Below are 21295 nucleotides of genomic sequence, written 5' to 3'. Positions count from 1 at the left end.
TTTAGGAGTTGAAACCGTTGGATCAAACAATCAAGACTAAAGGTTTGATTCAAATTATAATTTTATTAGTTTAATGGCGCATAAAATAAGTGATCAAAACGGCCTGAGTTTTAAGTTCTTATTTAAATAATAAATATTACGCCTAAAATACTTGAAGTTGCTGCCACCAACTGTCGGGAGCATTGTGGAAAATCTAATTCTAATACAATAAACCACGTGTGGGACATTGCTACTCCCTTGCACGCAGAGTCTGTCAATACAAGCTTGTGATTAGGAGCATTAATCATCGCGCAAAAATCCGTAACCTCAAATGAACTGAGAAGCTTATCTCAAAGAGGACTGGGGGACGAGGCAGCACACGGGACCACCTGTCTTTGGCTCATTTTAATCAAAGGGCACAGTGTGGGCATTTTAATTAGCAGCGTCCCTTCGCCCTTAGCCGACAATCAATATACACGACCCTCAGCTCGCCCTCGAGGACCACACGCCCATTACTCCGGTGTTACTGTTACCTCGCCGTCTTGTTTACGCGCCCTAAACACTTTTCACTTTTTTGCACCCCTCTTTTATCAAGAACGTGTTTATGAGTCGTTTTTTCTCCCCTTGTTGATCCGATGTTTATTCATAGCCCTTTAGTAGGACTGTTATTGTTTCAATGTCTCTCTCTCTCTTGCAGGTGTTTAGGGTATACTTGAAACTAGTGTTTAAGGTTCACGACTTTTGTTCGAATCGACACAATAACCGCCAAGCAGTAAATTATTATAGCGTTTAAATGGTAAGATATGTATTTTCTTGAATCTTTCCCACAATCGCTCGATCGTGAATATAAATTGGTCATGATAGGTTACTGAAATGTATCAAAATGAATAAATGATTTATATTTCAGTCAGTAACTAACTACCCGTACAAGCATAAGACAAGTATATCATTTTTTAAATGACCGGCCACTTTTACTGACATGATATTAGATCTGTTGTACAAAATATCTACCTCGTACATTCCCATATAAGCCCCTGAACCAGTAGTACTGTTCTTGTCGGATTCATGTATCGCCTAGCCAAATATTAAACCCTCGTCTCCCTTTCACCGCACTTTACCGCAGTGTCGTGGCCACGTGACGACCAAGACAAGACACTTGTCTCCCAGTAATTGTTGGGTATCGAGCCCTCAGTGCCGCCCCTTCGGTGTTCGAGGCCGGCAACCTGCCAGGTCCGCCCTCGACCCTCCCGCCGTCCTACACCTGCCACCCGCGCAGCGACCGTGCCTGCTGAATTGCCGCCAGACTATCATCCCCGAGCGATTAACATGACAATATTTTGGGAGAACGGTCCAAAAATCACTTGCAAATTTATATTGACCTCCCTGTGTTATCGAACCCGTGACCTCCCTATTGGTGTGTCTCAACCTTGCCCCTACGGTACCACGAAGGCCAGATTTTAATTTGCTAGATTCAGCGCTGCTTTTATTCCCACGCATGGAGTGATAACATTATTTTGGTCAGGATTGGTTGCATTAGATTAAGTTGTACATATAGGCTTATAGAAAATTGTGTATTTTTGTGTAAAGAAGTAAGTTTTGATACTTAAACACCATAAACTAAATACCCTATTGCCTAGCCTAGTGCAGAATGGAGATTTTAAGTTTACTTACAATTTGAACCAAAACTCTTTCAGTCTATTCGACAACTTGCTGGTATCAAATTTCTAAGATTTCAACTAAGCTTCTTCTATACCCTACGCGATCTCTGATTCCAACGAATCATAAGAACGTGGTTGATACACTATCTACTGGGGGGGAGGCAGGTCATACCAGTAATGTGGTTCGATAAAGACGGATGGCACACAGAAGGTGGGACAACATCTGTTAAAATTACAGCGGCCGCTGTCTCGGCGATAGAGATTTAGCGCCGTCGGTACATCACTTACTGCTACAACACAGTAGTATAGTTACTTGTGCTGTCAGTGTTTCACCTTATTTAGTATGGGTATTTGTTCATTAAAACACCTAATGTGTGGATAAAGTTTTTATCTTGGAGGAATTTAGTGCTCTAACAATACTAGTCGAATTATAAATTAAGTGTTTATTAAAAAGTATTACAGGTGAAAAATACATTCTTAACCTTTTTAACCCCAGCCATTTTGTCCATTTAGACTTGCCAAAAAGTGCAGGGTGATATTGGATCGTAGTGTAGTATTGAGAAAACATACATCTCATTTCCTTACTTCTGAAGATAATTTTAGTTTTTTTGTTAACTGTTCACAAATAAGTGTAATTTTAAATGCAATAGTAAAAACAGTCTTACAGTTAAAAAATGCAAAGAAAAAGATTTGTTGTTCCTGAAAATGAAACAATTTTATTTTACACATATTTCTTACTCTACACCCAAATTTGAAGAACTTACCTTGTCTGCAGGAGATATATCCAATTTATCGTATTGCTGCATAAGCACGTCGTCACACATTTTCACAAATATATATATATATATATATATATATATATATATATATATATATATATATATATGTATATGTATATAAGTAACAGTGTACAGATACCTATTTGTACATAGTCTTTTGAATTTATAACGTATTTAAATAAAGTAACACTGAAACTTGTTTAATTGTTCAAAAAAGTAAAGGATATAATATAATATTATTACATAAACAACTTTCTGATCTAACATTTGTGTTGCAAAAATACCATGGGCACAAAAATAGCACCTTCATCACTAACAATATTGTTTATCAAAATGTTTTCACTCACTGATCGCTTTTCCCTACGACACTTACTCATTTATTTGCTAATGACACAATAAATCACACAATAAACCGCTTTGTATCATGAAAACTAATCGAGGTTATAACTGTGAGTATAAAACAACAAATCCAGCTGATGTCGTCTCACAGCTGATATCGACGACGACATACAATGCCAATTGGAAGGTTTGTTGTTTTTGCATGTAGCCCGTTTCTTCACCGATCGCTACCTGGTGGTATTTGGACAAATTATAAGAAACCAACTACAAAACATTCTTGAAAAGTCCAATATACTGGACATTGGTCATTTTAGATAGACCATCTCTGTCCGATATATCGGACGCTGGGGCTGAAAGGGTATTATTTCGTAGCAAAGTATATAAATATATTACGTGTGTATAATTTATTCAGTCTTCGTGGTAGCTTTAGTCTTGTATGTGCTTTAAGGAGAATATCTAACTATAACCCTAGCGTAATATGAGATATGACCAACTTGACAAGTAAAATATTATGGAAAAGTGTATAGCTTGAGTGTAGTAACCATACAGCCATTATAAATAAGACGAATTGCACAGATGTCTCTGATGTCGATTTCACATTCTGTCACAAAGGTTTGAAATAGTGACTAACAGTCTGAATTTATAGTTATAGTATCTTCCTCAAATGCCGATAAATTGTACAGTCAGTGTTAACAAAACAGTTAGTGATTTAAAGTTCCAACAGGTCCCGCATGGGGCGCTGAGCCCATAATAGGCATAAAGGCTCAGCCATATTCGTTGTTTACTGTTACAACGAGATTTGGCAACGGCTCGGCCCTAACTCAGCCGATACCGGGAGAAAGTCGAGCCCTGATTGGCTCCACGCTAAACGCCGCTCCTCCATTCATCTTAGGACGCCTTTATTTACGTCTTGTTCTCTGCGGGAAGCGGCGCGGCGAACCTAACCTCAAAACTAATCAGCTGTTCGATGCTATCAGCTGATTCTGAGGTTGCCAAAGCGCCAAAACACTTGTAGCCGACATTCTGCTTATCTCGTGTGTTACTGTTGTAAAGGTTATCTGATCTAACCTAGAAAGGGAGTCTGATTGCATCCAGAATGCGGACAGGTTTAACGTGCTCCTCACTCATGTCAATTGAATCGAGTTTATTCTTTGGTTTGAAAACACGTCTTGGATCATCGAAAGATTATCAAGCTTTTCAAAAATATTATACTTCTCTTATGTACGAAAGATGTTTACCGTACTTTAAAAGACCCTTTAACTGCCACTGTCAAGTTAATCGACCAAGATAAATTATTGGAGAAAATTAATCATCAATTATGAACGTTTTATTAGGAAGGAAAAAAACTGTACATATCATTTTTTTCTTAACTGACTTAATTATATCATAATTAAAATCAATGTACTAGCCCGCCCGGTACAAGTACAGTACAAGTGTACCATAACGACCTGCAATTATCCCGACTTAACAAGTGGACATATATATGACGTAGTTAATTTCATGGTGACAGGAAAGAAACTGATGAATAAACCATAGCCTCAAAGACAATCGGGGAAGAGACAATGGTGGCCGGCTGATCGACTCAATCACATGTTTAATAAGCAATGTAAATAAGCCAGTGCCTCCATGTTTGCTTATCCCCTCGACGTATCATTTCCGCTCTCTGTTGGCGCCAATAATAACTGTACTTATGAGGCTTTGGAATCACACCTCGCTTATTCGTACCGTGTTTTCTAATTATTTTGTAACGTTCACCCAGTCTGAAGTTTTACTCTGTGTGTGCCTATTAGCATTAGTAGTGTACTACATTTCAATACGGAGGAGTTGGATCGCAGATTTTGTCATTCAAAATAGTTTTTGAATTTGATCCTCTCAGAGCATAGAATTCTTAGTATATGTTCATTTTACACTTCAGGGTCTCTGGATTTTGCTTGCTGGAAAAACTATACAAAAATAATTAAACACGTAACATTTTATAAGGACCTCGTTAAATATATCAGATTACTACATAATTTTAATCTAGCGGGCTTGTGAAAATAAAAAAGTATTGTATAAAATTTGAGAATGTGTGGAAGAAATCCGACACCCTATTATTTCATACTAGATACTTCCGCCAAACAAATGCACAAGAGCAATTTTAGGGCGGTCGCGGGCCGCGGGGTGACGAAAAGTGACGATGTGTCACTGTGGGGCGTCACCCCTCAACACACACACACACACACACACACACACACACACACACACACACACACACACACACACACACCAGTGTGGGGATGTCATGCGGAGGCCCACAATCCAATTTTATACTTATCATTCAAAAAGCCACAGCTGCCAACCCTGCCTACAGACATGTCGACTTCCATACACTGCACTTCCTCCTGCTTCACTTAAAGTGAAGGCAATTTTTATCTCCAGCTATTTTAGTTTCTCAGTGGTCCCAATTCTCATAGATTTATATTACAAAACATGAGTAATTAAAATATCTCCAGGTACGATGTCACCTCCCGACCTATGCCAAGGTGACCGAGTTCGCACCTTTGGCAGAATCGATGCGCCCTAGGGCCCTCGACTCTCTGAGAGACTCTCACGGCGGATTGTGACTCTCGTTGTCTGGAGAGTGATTAACCCCTGCACTTCGCGTATTTGCTGAACTACTTTGGATAGAGTTACTTCTCTAGATTTCCTGCCTGCGTCTTTCTGTGCACCGATATTGTGGACACGATACATCAATTTTCTTCCATTGTACTGGTAACATAGTGTTCGTTACTCATCACTAGTTAAAACTTTACAGTACATTTACCGTCATACGCAAAATTTAGTCCATACATCATTCATGAAGCTCGAAATTTACATAATTAATTATAATAATTCAGTATTCTCTTCTTACGTTTTTCTCTCAACTTGTTTTTCAGTTAGAACAAGTACAGTTATTTACAATAGTCACTTCTTATAAGTGTTCATTTACGAATATCTTCAATCATATTTATTGTTACATTATACAATCTAACGAGAGGTGTTACAAAAGTTAAGATGTGTTTGAGCCTGCTTTATTTGTCATGTAGTGATGTTATGTGTTACCTAGGACGCAATGATAAAAACGCATAATAATTAAATTAGTAAAGGAGCAGATTATTATCCAGAGTGAATCATATGTAATATTTTAGTGTGTTGCCCGTTACGTGAACAGTTTACTTTGATCGGTTGCTTTATAAATCTGGAACATTTGAACTCAACTCGTAATATTTTATTTTATATGCTTATGTATTCACTGTCGAAAGAATCTTCAATAATTTATTAAAATATCAAATCGACTGTTCGTACTGCCATACACTTTTGCGCTTGAATAAGATCAGGCATATTCCTAGTTCAAATGCGGTAATGCGGTTTAAATATTTAATTCATTTGATGCAAATATATGTTGTGTGTCATGTGGAGGCCCCCACAATCGAATTTTATACTTATCATTCAAAAAGCGGTAAAATGTAAAATGAATTAAACAATTAGTTTTATGTCACAGATTAAACCGTTTACGAACACAAAAAGGTAATTGTAGCCATTATGTAAATGGAACCGGGACGATATTAATTTCCAAAAGCCGAGTTCTGGCGCTAAGTAGAGACTCGTGTCTAGAGGAAGCGCCTAAAACACCGCATGCTACCAACATCGCGCCTAAAACAACTGCGAGACTGCCATAAATATCCGCTCTGTAACCGCTTGTGCTGGCACAATATTTGAGTTATATATTATCAACCCAGATTAAGATAACCCTCTTAAAATGTTCTCAACGCTTTATAAACGGATTACTCACTGTACGGGGAAATGTGAGAACTCGGCGAGCGAGCGTATAAGTAACCTGGCCAGCAGGTGCTACTGTGGATAATACATTAGGATACTACAGTAGGATACTTCGCTAGGATACTTTAAAGATTATTGATTGTTCCCCACATACTTTGGCCTCTTCTGTATTTGAATTTTTCCCTATTCAACTGGCACTAAAGATTTTATGTTTAGTAAATACCCACCCTGTTTAATAATTCCACTAACGCTCATGGTACTATACATAAATCAACTTTTCATATTTACAATTGTGATCAAACCTCAGAGCCAGCATGACACCAGGTGTAAAGACATGCAAATATTTCCAGCGTCGAGATGACTCCAGCGTTATACAAGTATAGCCGCACACAGAGTCCAGCATGACACCACGTGTAAAGGCATGCAAATATTTCCAGTGTCGACATGACTCTGCATTGTACAAGTATAGCCGCACACAGAGTCCAGCATGACACCAGGTGTAAAGGCATGCAAATATTTCCAGTGTCGATATGACTCTGCATTGTACAAGTATAGCCGCACACAGAGTCCAGCATGACACCAGGTGTAAAGGCATGCAAATATTTCCAGTGTCGACATGACTCCTGCGTTATACAAGTATAGCCGCACACAGAGTCCAGCATGACACCAGGTGTAAAGGCATGCAAATATTTCCAGCGTCGAGATGACTCCTGCGTTATACAAGTATAGCCGCACACAGAGTCCAGCATGACACCAGGTGTAAAGGCATGCAAATATTTCCAGTGTCGACATGACTCCTGCGTTATACAAGTATAGCCGCACACAGAGTCCAGCATGACACCAGGTGTAAAGGCATGCAAATATTTCCAGCGTCGAGATGACTCCTGCGTTATACAAGTATAGCCGCACACAGAGTCCAGCATGACACCAGGTGTAAAGGCATGCAAATATTTCCAGTGTCGACATGACTCCTGCATTGTACAAGTATAGCCGCACACAGAGTCCAGCATGACACCAGGTGTAAAGGCATGCAAATATTTCCAGTGTCGACATGACTCCTGCATTGTACAAGTATAGCCGCACACAGAGTCCAGCATGACACCAGGTGTAAAGGCATGCAAATATTTCCAGTGTCGACATGACTCCTGCATTGTACAAGTATAGCCGCACACAGAGTCCAGCATGACACCAGGTGTAAAGGCATGCAAATATTTCCAGTGTCGACATGACTCCTGCATTGTACAAGTATAGCCGCACACAGAGTCCAGCATGACACCAGGTGTAAAGGCATGCAAATATTTCCAGTGTCGACATGACTCCTGCGTTATACAAGTATAGCCGCACACAGAGTCCAGCATGACACCAGGTGTAAAGGCATGCAAATATTTCCAGTGTCGACATGACTCCTGCGTTATACAAGTATAGCCGCACACAGAGTCCAGCATGACACCAGGTGTAAAGGCATGCAAATATTTCCAGTGTCGACATGACTCCTGCATTGTACAAGTATAGCCGCACACAGAGTCCAGCATGACACCAGGTGTAAAGGCATGCAAATATTTCCAGTGTCGACATGACTCCTGCATTGTACAAGTATAGCCGCACACAGAGTCCAGCATGACACCAGGTGTAAAGGCATGCAAATATTTCCAGTGTCGACATGACTCCTGCGTTATACAAGTATAGCCGCACACAGAGTCCAGCATGACACCAGGTGTAAAGGCATGCAGATATTTCCAACGTCGCGTCGGGATGACTCCAGCGTTATACAAGTATAGCCGCATAAGACAGCATCGGCTGCGACAGCCATCAATCTATCGCCGGCGCGTAACTAGCTAAATGACTGGCTGCAGATGACACGCTGGTGACGTAATCAGATGATTTACATCATTTCTCTCTGTCGTTATTTGCAGCCAACTTCTCGAGGGACAAAGCAACGTACATACTCTGAAGGTCAGATGCAGTTGAGATCTTCGTTGAGGAAATAATTCCTACATACTATTCCTCATACATGAGAAAGTAATAAGACTTTGGAAAAATCTAATTTAGATTTTGGTGAAATTATTTGTTTTTTACCCCCCTCCCCCCACCCCCCAACTTCAAAAAGAGAGTGAGTCTTGATCGCATTATGGCTCAAAATTATAAATTAACTTTGACGTATTTTCATTTAAACAAGTAATTAGTCGAAAGATTGACCTTGTCCAATTTATTATAAATAAATATTATATTGATGAGTGGTGAGTTGTGGGTTCAAAATATTATGGAAAACGTTTAAAAACACGAATCAAGTAAAGTAGATTCAAGATCAATTCTTGCGGCAGTCCATACCGATTTAAGTAGAAGTGCGGAAGACTAAAAAACTTAAGCGTTAATTAAGATTTAGTACTTTAATATTATATTTATTGAGTTTATTGGCTTAACACAATTTTAATTTATTTTAATATATTTAAAATTGTATATGGCCTTGTGCTGGAAGGGGCATTTTTGTTTAAATCAATTCCATTTAATTGTTCTATTCAATTCGACAGAACTTAAAGCAAGTTAAAAGTCGCAGTAGACAAACCAATGAGCCATTGAAGTTGTGTTATTTAGAAAACTAAGGTGTAGACACACAACTAGATAGCAAATTCCACTCAAGGAGCGTTTGTCTAGATTCCTGGACACTAAACTACAGTATAAGTATTGCCAGTTCCCAGAGGTGACTCCCCACGTGGATTGTCTAAGACCGAAGCCGCTCTAGGCCGTGTGATCTTACTCCAGGGCAGCAAATGAGCCCTGAGATAAGGTACTCATTTCACGTCTCAAGGGCTTCACAAGATCCGCTTCCTCGCTTCCTGCAGAGGGCACTTGTACAGATTGACACCTGATAACAGCTCTCAACTCCTTGGCCCACGCTTCCCTCTCTCTGTCGGCCACTTGTTCGTGAACAGCGGGATAGCGCGTACTAATATAACAAATTATTATATAACAAAACCGTTCCTTGTACTTCTACAGCATGACTTATTCGAATAATGACTACAAGTTGTTTGATAGGTTTAGCAATAGATGATTAATCAAAAACCATCATGACACTTGACTTAAACAATGAAACCTTTGTAATCGTCAAGCGTATCAGTAACTGAAAACTAACGTTTCGAAAATTAGTATCTGGTCTCTTCCTCAAGTGAAAATAAATAAAACCGTAAGTTTAATATACGTACATATTAGCAAATTATTATATCCATTTCGACCTTGTATAGGACTTGTCGTATACGATCAATGTAAAAAAGCTTTGGAAATACGAGTTTTTTCTTATATGGATTTGAGCAGTAACAATCCTAAATGTTGGTTAGTCCTGTTTATTTGTATTTGTGTCGTAACTTAAGACACGCCACCATCACAAATAGATTGGGTGTGGATGGCCTGTGAAATATCGTGTATGTTGGTTATTGTTAGTGTCAGTTGTGTTGACCTGGTGCATTGGCAAATTTCAATGTATATTTTTAATTCTCTACATGACTTAAATTGACAGTGAATATCCTGTAGAGTTGTTCAACACCTCACGCACACGTCGAGTATGACGTCACTGTTGAAAGCGCAACAAACGATATGGTGGGTCTATTCATACGCGACCCGGCGACCCCCGGGCTCAATGCTATCTCAGTAGACCTCACTGCTAATACAATTTGCGGCCGGCCCCAAAAAACACCCTCTTGTCCCCCTCCCCCCCCCGGCCTCGCGATTCATTTCCTGATGTTTTATCTCCGCCGCGATTTGTGGCTGTCTTCACTTTCAACTCTCCCCCTCCCCCACCACCCCCTCACCACGCCACGGGTTACAATAAACAGATTTAACAAGTTGCCCTGCTTTTGTTGCGAGGTTAAGAGGTGATAAGTGTATTAATATCATCACACAGCGTCGCGTGAAGAATCGTGTCCAGCGGGGAGTTGAACTTTTAGGTAGTTCTTTTTTTGTGCAACAATTTTGGCAAAGAAGTACAGTTGTTTTGGCGTTAGTTATCACAAGGTAGGATTGTAAGACAAACTAATTAATTCTGCCTATTAAATGTTCGTAAGTTGTAACAATTGTGAATCACCAGTATTTATCTCTCAATGTTCAGGTCTCAATTTGTCTATTTGTCACAAAACTTTTGATGGCATGGGACAGTCCTTCGATATTTCTGGTCTGAAAGGAAAAACATGTAAACCGTCATCATTACCTGTGGCACATTTCGTCAGAATTTATTTTTTCTTATTCCAAGAACTTACGTAGTTGTTAGGAATGAGACAGTATTATTGTATTTATGGCTGCTTATATTTGCGAATCATACTATTGCGTTGACATTATGAACACTCCCTAGTTAAAAGGTTTTGAGTAAATTGAGTAGTTTCAGATTTGATCTTCGTAAGTAGTTATTTAAGTAGTTTCTTTATCGGGTTTTGCCGTCCAAGATATTTAAAAAACTTTGGGTTGTGCAAATTGTGAGGAAAACTGGCTGGTAAATACATACAGTTTCTCACATCGTGTTTTAGAGATTAGCATCGGTCCACATTCACTTCTTCCCCGTAATCACGTCTTCGACGATAGTAAGTCAGTTTCCTACCATCTTTGGCTGAATGGGCTAATATATTTACCTTTCCCTACAACTATTGTACATACTCTTTAAAAAATTCCTAATGATAGAACTAAAATTACTCATGAAGAGGATAAAATGTTTTCTGGGATACTTTCTATTCACAAAGTAGAAGCTGCTCCTTATATCTTGTATAGTTCCTCACTCACAGGGGAAGGTGATTGGAAGGTAAAATGTACAACATTGCAGACACAGTGATACGCCCATAAACTGGCAACAAATGGGCCGACCAGTTAAGGGCGTAAAATGTGTAAATGGCATCTCTCAGAGTTACCACGAGTGTAATCTCCAGGAGTCGAGTCAGAACGACCCGAGTGTAGTTACTATTTTGCAAGCTCCATTAACAACGGCCAATCGCGCCAATCGAATTACGCCCTCTGTGGGAGTTCCCGACGGTTTCCCGCCGAAAGTTCTCCCCGGGTCACGTGGTCGCTGGGAAATATGATTGCGCGGGAAAGCAATTTCCACGTCGACGCCGCCGCCATTGCCCCAATCTGCATCACATTTGCGATTTGCGACGCCGATAAGCGACGAATCATTATCGGCGAGCGCCATCTTGGATCGGGAATCGAGGACCGAGGACATTGTTCGCGAGGTGGGGATCCTCTACCGTCAGAATCAGAGGACGTCACACCGAGTTGTCCTCAGAAGAAATATTTCAAAGTGTGAGAGACCGGTGATCTGACGTTTCGAATCCAGAAAGGAGTAATAAGTCAGATCCCACGCAACATTCTTTAATCATGCTTAATAAGAACTATACTAAATCCACTAAACAGTTTACCATCTCTTGTGAATACCGATGGTAACATTTCTTACTACACGTTTTCAGCAATGTTGCCGAGTTATGTATGAGTGTCCTTTTACTAACATTACATTCAATAATGTTAATGGCAGATTAAAAAAGGCGTCTAGTGAAGCTTTGTATTTTACACACTTGGAAATGTTTTAGCTATTACAGTTATAATTCTGTTAATGAAGCTAGAAGGTTTAAGTTTTTATATGAATACAAAACGTTATCATATAGTTCCCGATAGTACGGTAGTGGATCACGCGCCCCAGCCCGGCAGTGCGTCACAGCCCACGTGTCACAGAGAGCGGCATCAGAGCGCCGAGTTCATCGTTCAGTCACAAAAATGACATCGTGTTTTATTTCCGCCGCTTTAACTTCGTTGCAGAGCGCGATTGAAAATTTAACATCGATGAAAGTGGAGGTGAAAACCGGGCGGCGATGACGCGATACACGTTTCGGCCAAAAATGCAATCGACGCCCATTAATTGGACGGGGGCTAATACAGCCGTGGTTTGGCAACAATTCGGCACCCCCTCCCCCACTCCTCACCACCAACACCCCGACATGCTCTTTATTATTAAAAACCACAGCTTGCGTTGATTTATATTAGGGACATGTCTTTTGTCGCGGACTGACCTTTATGGGGAGGGAGGACGTTGAGAAATTAATTTCGACGGGGGAGAAGTTGGAATAATTAGAAGAGGGGATGCGATGTTAGTCGTCGTCTTGCTCGTCTCTGAGTAGCACTTGTCTACATACTGCGGGACTGCGATTGTTGTCTTGATAACACTATACTCCAGCTCATAGCCATCACCATCGATACACTCATCTGTTGTGTGATTCGTGAAATTCTGTTTGTTCCTTTCCTATTAAAAAAAGGTAGCATACTAAATACAGTCCTATATGTAGTAGGGTCTATTGTTTCAATCACTACTATATTACAAGATAATCTACGAGTATAGAGTATAGGTGCACTATTAATGTATGTAATATCTGCAACAAAGGCTATGGACAAACCTAGCATAATAAGAACAATTAATAATGAAATCCTATAACTTATTATTTTCGAAACCACACTAAATTTTAGGAACTGCTTAAGTATAATTATGCTTACTTTATGTAAGTGAATATGTTTATAACTTAATCTATGAGCACTAAACTAACTTTAACAATTCACTAACGCTAATACTCTTGTTGGTGCTACTGAAAAAATTGGAAAGTTTAAAACTAACAACGATTTACAACCCATTTCAGCTACATTATTTAATGAACTTTAATATGTTCAATTACAAAAAATAAACTTAGTATCCATAAATATACAGCAATAATGTATAGATTTAAATATATAATAACAATAAGGAAATATGCCTATAAGGTAATAAGGTGATGCAATTAAAAGTGGTATAAATAATAATAATACGTTTCTTTTTTTACTTTCTAAATTTTCTCGTGATATCTATTAGTAGATGTCCACTGAAGTCATTCCCACGCCAACAATGGCCAGTAAATCCTGTACGAAATGCGCTCGCAGTAATAATGGATGAATAGCAATGAGGAACGGAACATCAGTGGGCCAAATCGGACCCCTGTGGAAGACCGCGTTCGGTAATTAAGTAGACCTCCAGGCGCCGAGCGGGCCTAACTCTTGATGGGCGCTTCTAACTAAAACTATTCTTACATCACAGTCTACTTTTTGGCCATCATCTCACTTTGAGAAATGTTTTAAATTGCAGTACAGGGAAACTTCCAATGAAAATTTCAAACTGACGTGGGTTTGATTTAGTTTGTAAAAAAGCTGAAGAATGATGTAAGTTTGTTTTGTATTCGTGCACTAATTAGTGGCTATCAGCGTCCCGACCTCTGACCTCGAACAGAGAGGGCACCCGATAACTTGATCTTTGGTCTTTGGGCTTCAAACACGTTTTCTGACACTTGCTTACTGAACCTTTATCTTATCCTCAAGAGACTTTCAATCCATAACTGAGTAATAAAATATATTATGAGAATAGTTGGTTTTACGTCAAAAGATCTTACTTACATAATACCAACATCGTACTGAACGAGAGAAACCTATCACTATTCTTATACAAAGTGTGTGTGCCTTCTTTTTAGATAAAAACATACATTACATGGTGTATAATGCACAGTTTGATCGCTTAAATTTTCGCCAACTGTTTGTGTTTTCACACGGAAAAGTATTTTTACTAAAACTATTAGGTAGTGTATAGATTCCACTTACAGTTTGTCCATTTATAATAGTGTGAAATGAAATTCCCATTCGCTGTTTGACAAAGGTAGCTATTTTAAAACTTAGATGCAGAAATTCATGTAAAACTGTGTAAGGAAAAACCTATCCATGTAAATACATTAAACCAACTCCAGAAAGACAAAATGTATCATACCGTGTTTTTTAACCCTTACAGTTTTTGTGCAATTGTATTTACGTCAATTACAAATTGTATTTATTTTAAGAGACAACGTGTATTTTCTTCTTCATATTTAACCAATTGTAATACACGAGGAAATAAACTTTTTGTGATTGTGGGAAGACTTTATTGCCCCGTCAAGTATTAATTTTTATGTAAATTCCCTTAACATTTTACTTCAATGTATATTGTTATGAAACCGTATTTTGTATTTTTCAGCAACTTATTACTTGCACTAAGACTAAATTATTAGAATAATTTAGAGCATGATTCTGCTGCACTAACTCCATAATTTGAATTTATGACAAATTAAAACTTCATACCTTGAGCTGCTATAAACTATGATTGTAAAACTACTTTCAGGGAGATAAAAACGATCTCCCTAACCAATAAACAACAAAACCTGGAACTAAAAGTCATCCCGTTACTACGTTTGAGTAATTTCTAGACTATGTAAAAATCTTGAGAACTGTGGAAAACTATTCAATGAAGTCATACATGAAAAGTCTTTATACAGTTGACGTTTTTGAGTTAAACGCTTCAACTTTTATTTTTACATTATCTATAGCATAAATGGAAATAGGATAAGAAGGTGGAATTTTGAGAAAAAATGTTAGGAAAAGGCCTGGTACCAAGAACAATAACTTCTTACAACTCAACCGCCAACGTGTAGGAAATATGGTCGGCAATGATCACGTAACCTTTTGCAGCACCAGTAGCTCTACCACATTTTATTCCTTCTGCCAGGAGGTTTAGTCAGCCTGCCTGAGAAGCAAAGTTATCCAGAACTTAGCTCCCATAAGAGACTTGTGCGTTAAAACACGTATTTCAGCGTCATGTCATTTTAAACAGTCTCCCCTCGTTATTTAATAGTTTAAGTGATGGTATTGAATTATGGCTGAGACAATTCATTCTCTATTTCTAGGTCTTTTTAGGTTAATCCTTATGTATTCCTAAATCGCAACACAATTCGAAGATATGGCCTAAATAATCCTGTTTTGCATCAGAAAGAAAACACGGACTCGTGTAATCAGCGTTGTCTCGGCCGCTGTAACGAACTCATAATTAAGAAACTTTTATTTTCAGTTTGTTTCCGCGAATGGAACTTCTTACTCTTTGGCAGCTTTTTAACAACAATGGCAAATTACTTAAGCAGCTGATTAAAGAAGCGAGTTGATGTTTAATTCATCAACTGGCAAACTTTACCTGGTACAAAAACAGCGCGATGCGGTAGCGGCGGCGCGGCGGCGGCAAGGGTTGGTTTGTGGAATCATTAAAATAATAACTCTCCTGATCGAGTTATGATGGAACGAAGAGTGCTGAAGTCTGAGTGGAAACTTCGCTTCTTCGCTGATTTCTACTTAATTTTGTTTCACATCCGAGATACATTAATCTGTATGTATCTTGTATACTAGTCTATTAAAGCTAGTTAATTGAATATTGAGTTACTTTATCCATACAATATCAGCTAATTTTAACCATGATAATGATGATGCTAAAAACAGATTAAACCAATGTTTATTAGAACCAAAAATGTGATCCAACCTATTAATCTTTTCCTTTTTCTTTTTTTCGGATTCTTATCCGATAAATTGCTGAATGTATGAGAACCTCCCGTGAGGTGTTGGTTCTGTTCCTGGCTCCTCAAAGTCTGGAAGAGGACATGCAAATTACCGCACCATTGTCCAAACCCAGACCGGGCGCTGGAGACGGCAGACCGCCGGGCGGACGCCGGTGCCACTCGGAATTAAGCCAAACAGCGAATCGTCCTTGGGACTAGACGGTAATAGAGGTCGGACACTCGAAATGCATGCGCTAGTTTTTTACGGCATTCCAGCATAATACCGGAGAGCGGCTCGGCCGAGCATGAACTATTGTCACGGACCGAGCAGAATCTGTTAAAAATGCTAAAGATCCTATTCCCAATCGGATGCCGGAGTAATGGCTTCGTGGAATGCCGCAAGGTTGTGTGCTCGCTCCGTTGCTGTTCCCGTAGTTTCGTTCTGTCACTCTCTATTAATGGGACACTTACCGGTTATACCCGTTTGCATGTTGAAGAGATTGCGTCTCGTTATTCTTGCGGAGATTATAGATCGTAAACAGTGCGTCATTGACTTTTCAAAACGTGTGTGTGAGTTCAGAGTTATCCGATACAAATTTCAAATACAATCCATCAGGTATGTCTTTAACGTAATTGAAAATTGTGTGCTTCGAAACAATTTTCAGAGAGTTTTAAGGAAAGAGCCATTTAAAGTTAATAAAATATTTAAATAATTAAAAATTATTTAAAAAATCTTTTTCCACCACAACTAATAATACAATTATATTAATATGCTACGGAAAATCTCAATTTTAATATAATAAATATTCTATTTCTTAGAATGGTATACTATGACAAAAGCTATGCATTAGTACAAGCATGTGTCAAAAGCCATGACTAGTTCTATAATTCTGGTTTCCTTTAACATTATTTTCCGCCCCTTACGTTACAACAGCAGAACTTACTCCCGCACATCCCCGCGTCCTGGGCCGCTCCCCGGGCTGTGAAAGCTGTCCACGTCTGATGGTGTAATTACGAACGGGAAGGTATATAGCTGGAATATTCATATCTCACCGATTCGAAAGCCCCGGGCACGAAGTCCAGCTTTCTATTTGGATTTGCTGCCTTCAACATTCTTTCAGAACGAATGGCACCTGCTGATTTAGCCAATAATCGAGTTTGAAAGTTATCGGCCAATTCCAGATGATTATGTCGTGCCCAAGGTTTCTGCCTAAGCGTCGTAAATATCCGACAAGCCCGGGTGGATTCCTGCGTCTGTGACTCGGATAACAGTACATTGAAACCGGTCGCTCTCAAATCAAGTGATCACGTTCAATAGAAAGAAATTTCACAAATTAGTAAATGTAAAAGTCAATGGTGATCCCTAAGTTTTGGACACTGAAAATAACCTCTTTTGTTACAAATGTAAAAACACGATTCATAGATTTATTTTGGTTGATGGAAATGGAGTTATGAAAAACTGGACCACATATTTGTATTTTGCTCCTAGCACGATTTTCAAGCAGAGAACACAACACAACATAGCCAATGTAATTTTGGACAGTACCCGGTAAACCGGACCACCAACTCACTTTTCAGCTGAAAATGTTGAGTTAATTCTTAATGGCTCAGCTTGAGGCCATACAATTTTTTTGTGATCTCGCCTTCATATCTTATTTAGATTGCTTATTACGATGATATGAAGAGCTCGTTTTTATCCACAATTTCAATATACCCTCAATCGCATTTATTGAATATTCAGAACATTGGTAACACACGAGTATAGTATTGTACAGGTAAAGTGGACAATGGGCTCGTTGGCAACAAAAGAAAATGCATTCTTACGTTTGTTTATATAGAAGTACTGTATAAAACAATATTAATAACTAAGGTTACAATATTTAAATGATTGATTAAACAAACCCTGTATTGTGCTGAGCACGGTTAAGCATGTCAACAGTAACAAGTTCCGCTATTGTTCCAGATGCCTGCGGGTTGTCGGACGTGTCACACATAGAGAGTCTACAGGAGAAGTCTCAGTGCGCCCTGGAAGAATACTGCCGGACTCAATACCCCAACCAACCCATCCGCTTCGGCAAACTTCTGCTGCGCCTGCCTTCTCTGCGCACCGTCAGCAGCCAAGTCATAGAGCAGCTGTTCTTCGTGCGTCTCGTGGGGAAGACCCCGATCGAGACTCTCATCCGGGACATGCTGCTCAGCGGCAGCAGTTTCAGCTGGCCCTACATGAACTCGATGTGACACAGCGTCTGGCGTCAGCTCGCCAGCACCTGATAGACGCGCTCTGGCGGCCGGCCCGCAGACTACACGCGGTGTGTAGAAGAGCGGGCTCGTGGGATCCGCGTTAGCGAACGATAGACGCGCCCCTAGCGGTCGGCCAGTCTACTACACGCGGAGTAGGTGCGCTCCTGGCGGCCGATCCCTGCACTACACACGACGTGTAGAGAAACGACCAATGGGGTCCGCGCTCGCGGTGATAGTCGCGCCCCAAGCGGTCGGTTTGCTAACTACACGCGAGAGTGTAGTCAACATCGGCTTGTTGGATCCGGCAGCACGAATCTCGTGGTCTTGTCCACTCGTAACCAGCCCCAACCCCCCGAAACTGATTTGATCAGAAGTTAGGAAATGTTACCTGTAAACTAGATACGGTTGACTCAGAACAATAAATCTATAAAATTCAAGTTAGCCTTAATAACAGCGTAAACCTGACAAGTGAAAAATAATTCAATTCGTATTACCTTTTTTGAACATTTTGATTAACATCAGACTTACTTCTTTTAATACAATACCGCTCATGTAAGATCTTTTCGTGACGGACAAAAAAATCGTGAAACATTAGGAAGCGCCCAAGTTGATTCTATAACTCCTGCAATAGAACTACTACAATAATCGCAATCCGACACGTCCAGATTCATCACTTGAGCTTATTTGTTGAATTCAAACTTATCGAACAAATGGACGTCCGATAACCATTTGGGACGGAGCTGGTTTGGACAATGGCGACGACTTAGGCAATGTTACGTTAACACTTGTGATAGCTGTAGACGATAATTAGGTTAAGTTGCTGTACCGTCTGCCGTGTACATAGCGTAGCTGTCTGTACATAGCGCTAGCGCCCGTCGAGCGTATTTGCATTTCTTACTCTTAGGTAAACTTCTCGAGATTACAGGTATAGTCGTGTGCTTTACAGTCGGTAGCAGCATTGATCTTTCGCGCTTTTCGCCAACATTCACCTACTTCATATTGCTAGAGCAAATTTAGTAGGTGTATGTTAACCGAATGTCAAAAACAAATATCATTGTAACTTATGGTATGTACAAAATCTAAATAACCACTAGGATTCAATGTTCTGTCAAAAAACTTTCAAATATTTTAACTTTTCAAAAATTACAACCTTTAAAATTTACTTTGTGTCTTCGAAAGCATTGTAACAAATCACATGCGAATTTATCAATTAATCAAGTCAAGAAAGACGGCTAGAATATTAGGTGGATATTTTTGCTCGCTGGCAAGTAATTTTCGATAACTGGGATCGTTCATTTAAGTGATCACTGACCAGCAAAATATAGTCCGTCATAATATATAAACTGTTATTATATTATATATTTAATGTCTATTTATTCATATTTTAAATTTTATTAAAAAGTAAGACTGCATATAAACAAAGATAACTATTTCCCATTGTAATACCACATTAAACATTTAAAATTAAAAACTAATAGACACCAGTGATGCCTGTTTCAACAACACAATTTAAATTTTAAGTCACTTAATGAAATAAAAATCGTAGGAAAAATAAAATGTTTATATATTGCATTGTGCAGTATTTTTGTGAGTCCAGCAGATATAGGGACCAGTCAGTGAATCGTGAAGAGCCTTCCAGTGCGCATGCGTAATCTCTGCCTAATCTCCTAGCCGCCTTCTCTGAGCGGAAAATATATGATACATACATTAGCTTTAAGAAACAAAGCAAAAGCGTCTAAAGAACAATGCTGTTATCTTATACACACGGAGGCAGATTTATTTGTATAGTATACATTGACCGTGTACCAGTCTTGTATATATTATATTTGTTGTGGCTTATATTGTAGATGTTACTTTTTATTTATTGCTCAAATTGCGACCCGTTGATAGCAATAACGTTATATACCAAGTACGCCAATGTGGGCTATCAGTGTGGCATTTGCTTGTATGTATAAACTCTCAGTAGGTTTAGTTACTGTAGTTCGTCTATTGGTAATATTCAAACAATTAAATTATGTTTCATTAGCATTCTGTTTTATTAGTTTCTGTTATAAGTACTGTTGCATTATATAATACTGTGCATATATTAAAACTCATTTCGACATTGGAAAGATGAGCTGTATCGGAATTTTACACTTTTTTAGGTTAAAATGAATAGTGAAAATAAACAACGAAATAAAATAGGGATATTTTACGAGTAGTTTTACCTTGTTTTATTGTACTGTTTTCAATCTGGAAAACCATATTAGGTATTTTTATGTTTGCCTTTTGTCAGCAAACTTATTAGAAGAATGTATTTACGTTTTAGAATGCAACTGTGCAACGGCATATGTTGACATCACAGTGACAAGCAGGTATTTACAACGAAGTTGGACAATTGTGAAACATGTGTTTACGTACGAAATTGTGTTTCGGGTTTTCAATATACATGTATGTATTAATTTACGCTTATATTTCCATTCAAACTAATAAGCAAATGTCCACATTGAACAGTTGACGGAAGAAAACCATGAATTATTAGTGTATAGATGATGAATATATATTGTATAGTTTTAAATATAAAATTCTCTTTTAAACCACCGAATTTTGTGTTTAACAAAATATGTTTGTATGATGTCCAATACAATTTTATTTCCTATGTACAGATCGAGGAACTGACAAACTGTGTATAAAATTTCTATAAAAACGAGAAGTTTTGTTTTATTGACTTTCCTCTTCCAGTGTAAAATAATGTTGCCGTCGTCTGTGACTGTCTGACCGCACGTCGAAGTGTAGCCATTCCCCTGTAGTCAGTAAATCTTTGTAAGTAAGAGAAGTCAGAGCACAGTTAATGTTATTCTCTCTTCAAACACTTCCTGAGATAAAATTGCTCTATGGATAACTGTTATGGACTGCAGTTAAATGTTAGCAATGGTGAGCACGTTTATCAACACAAATGTATATGACACTTACTTTGACGCAACTATACTTCCTCTTGACTCAAGGAGAAACTCTATTGACTTTGTTGTAACCAAGTTTTGTAATTTTACCTTCTTTTGAAAGGTAAAACGTTGTTTTATATGTCTTGAAGCTTTAATTTTCGTGATAGTATATCAACGTTATTTATCCGGTC

The 21295-nt window shown here is 38.8% G+C and overlaps 1 protein-coding gene across 2 annotated transcripts in view; it reads left to right on the top strand.

Annotated features, from left to right (window-relative positions):
* The window catches only part of LOC124367011 (steroid receptor seven-up, isoforms B/C), a 156367-nt gene extending 135495 nt beyond the window's left edge, over positions 1-20872 (top strand). For both annotated transcript variants that reach the window (XM_046823684.1, XM_046823683.1), the window contains one exon: positions 17906-20872. In XM_046823684.1, the coding sequence (XP_046679640.1) occupies positions 17906-18180 (275 nt within the window). In that variant the 3' untranslated portion in view covers positions 18181-20872. The remainder of the gene's footprint in view (positions 1-17905) is intronic.
* Positions 20873-21295: the final 423 nt, after the last annotated feature.

Source organism: Homalodisca vitripennis, chromosome 7, assembly GCF_021130785.1.
Source record: "Homalodisca vitripennis isolate AUS2020 chromosome 7, UT_GWSS_2.1, whole genome shotgun sequence".
NCBI classification, from domain to species: Eukaryota; Metazoa; Arthropoda; class Insecta; order Hemiptera; family Cicadellidae; genus Homalodisca; species Homalodisca vitripennis.
Note: the sequence above shows the minus strand (reverse complement) of the source record. Positions and strands in the feature narration are given on the sequence as shown.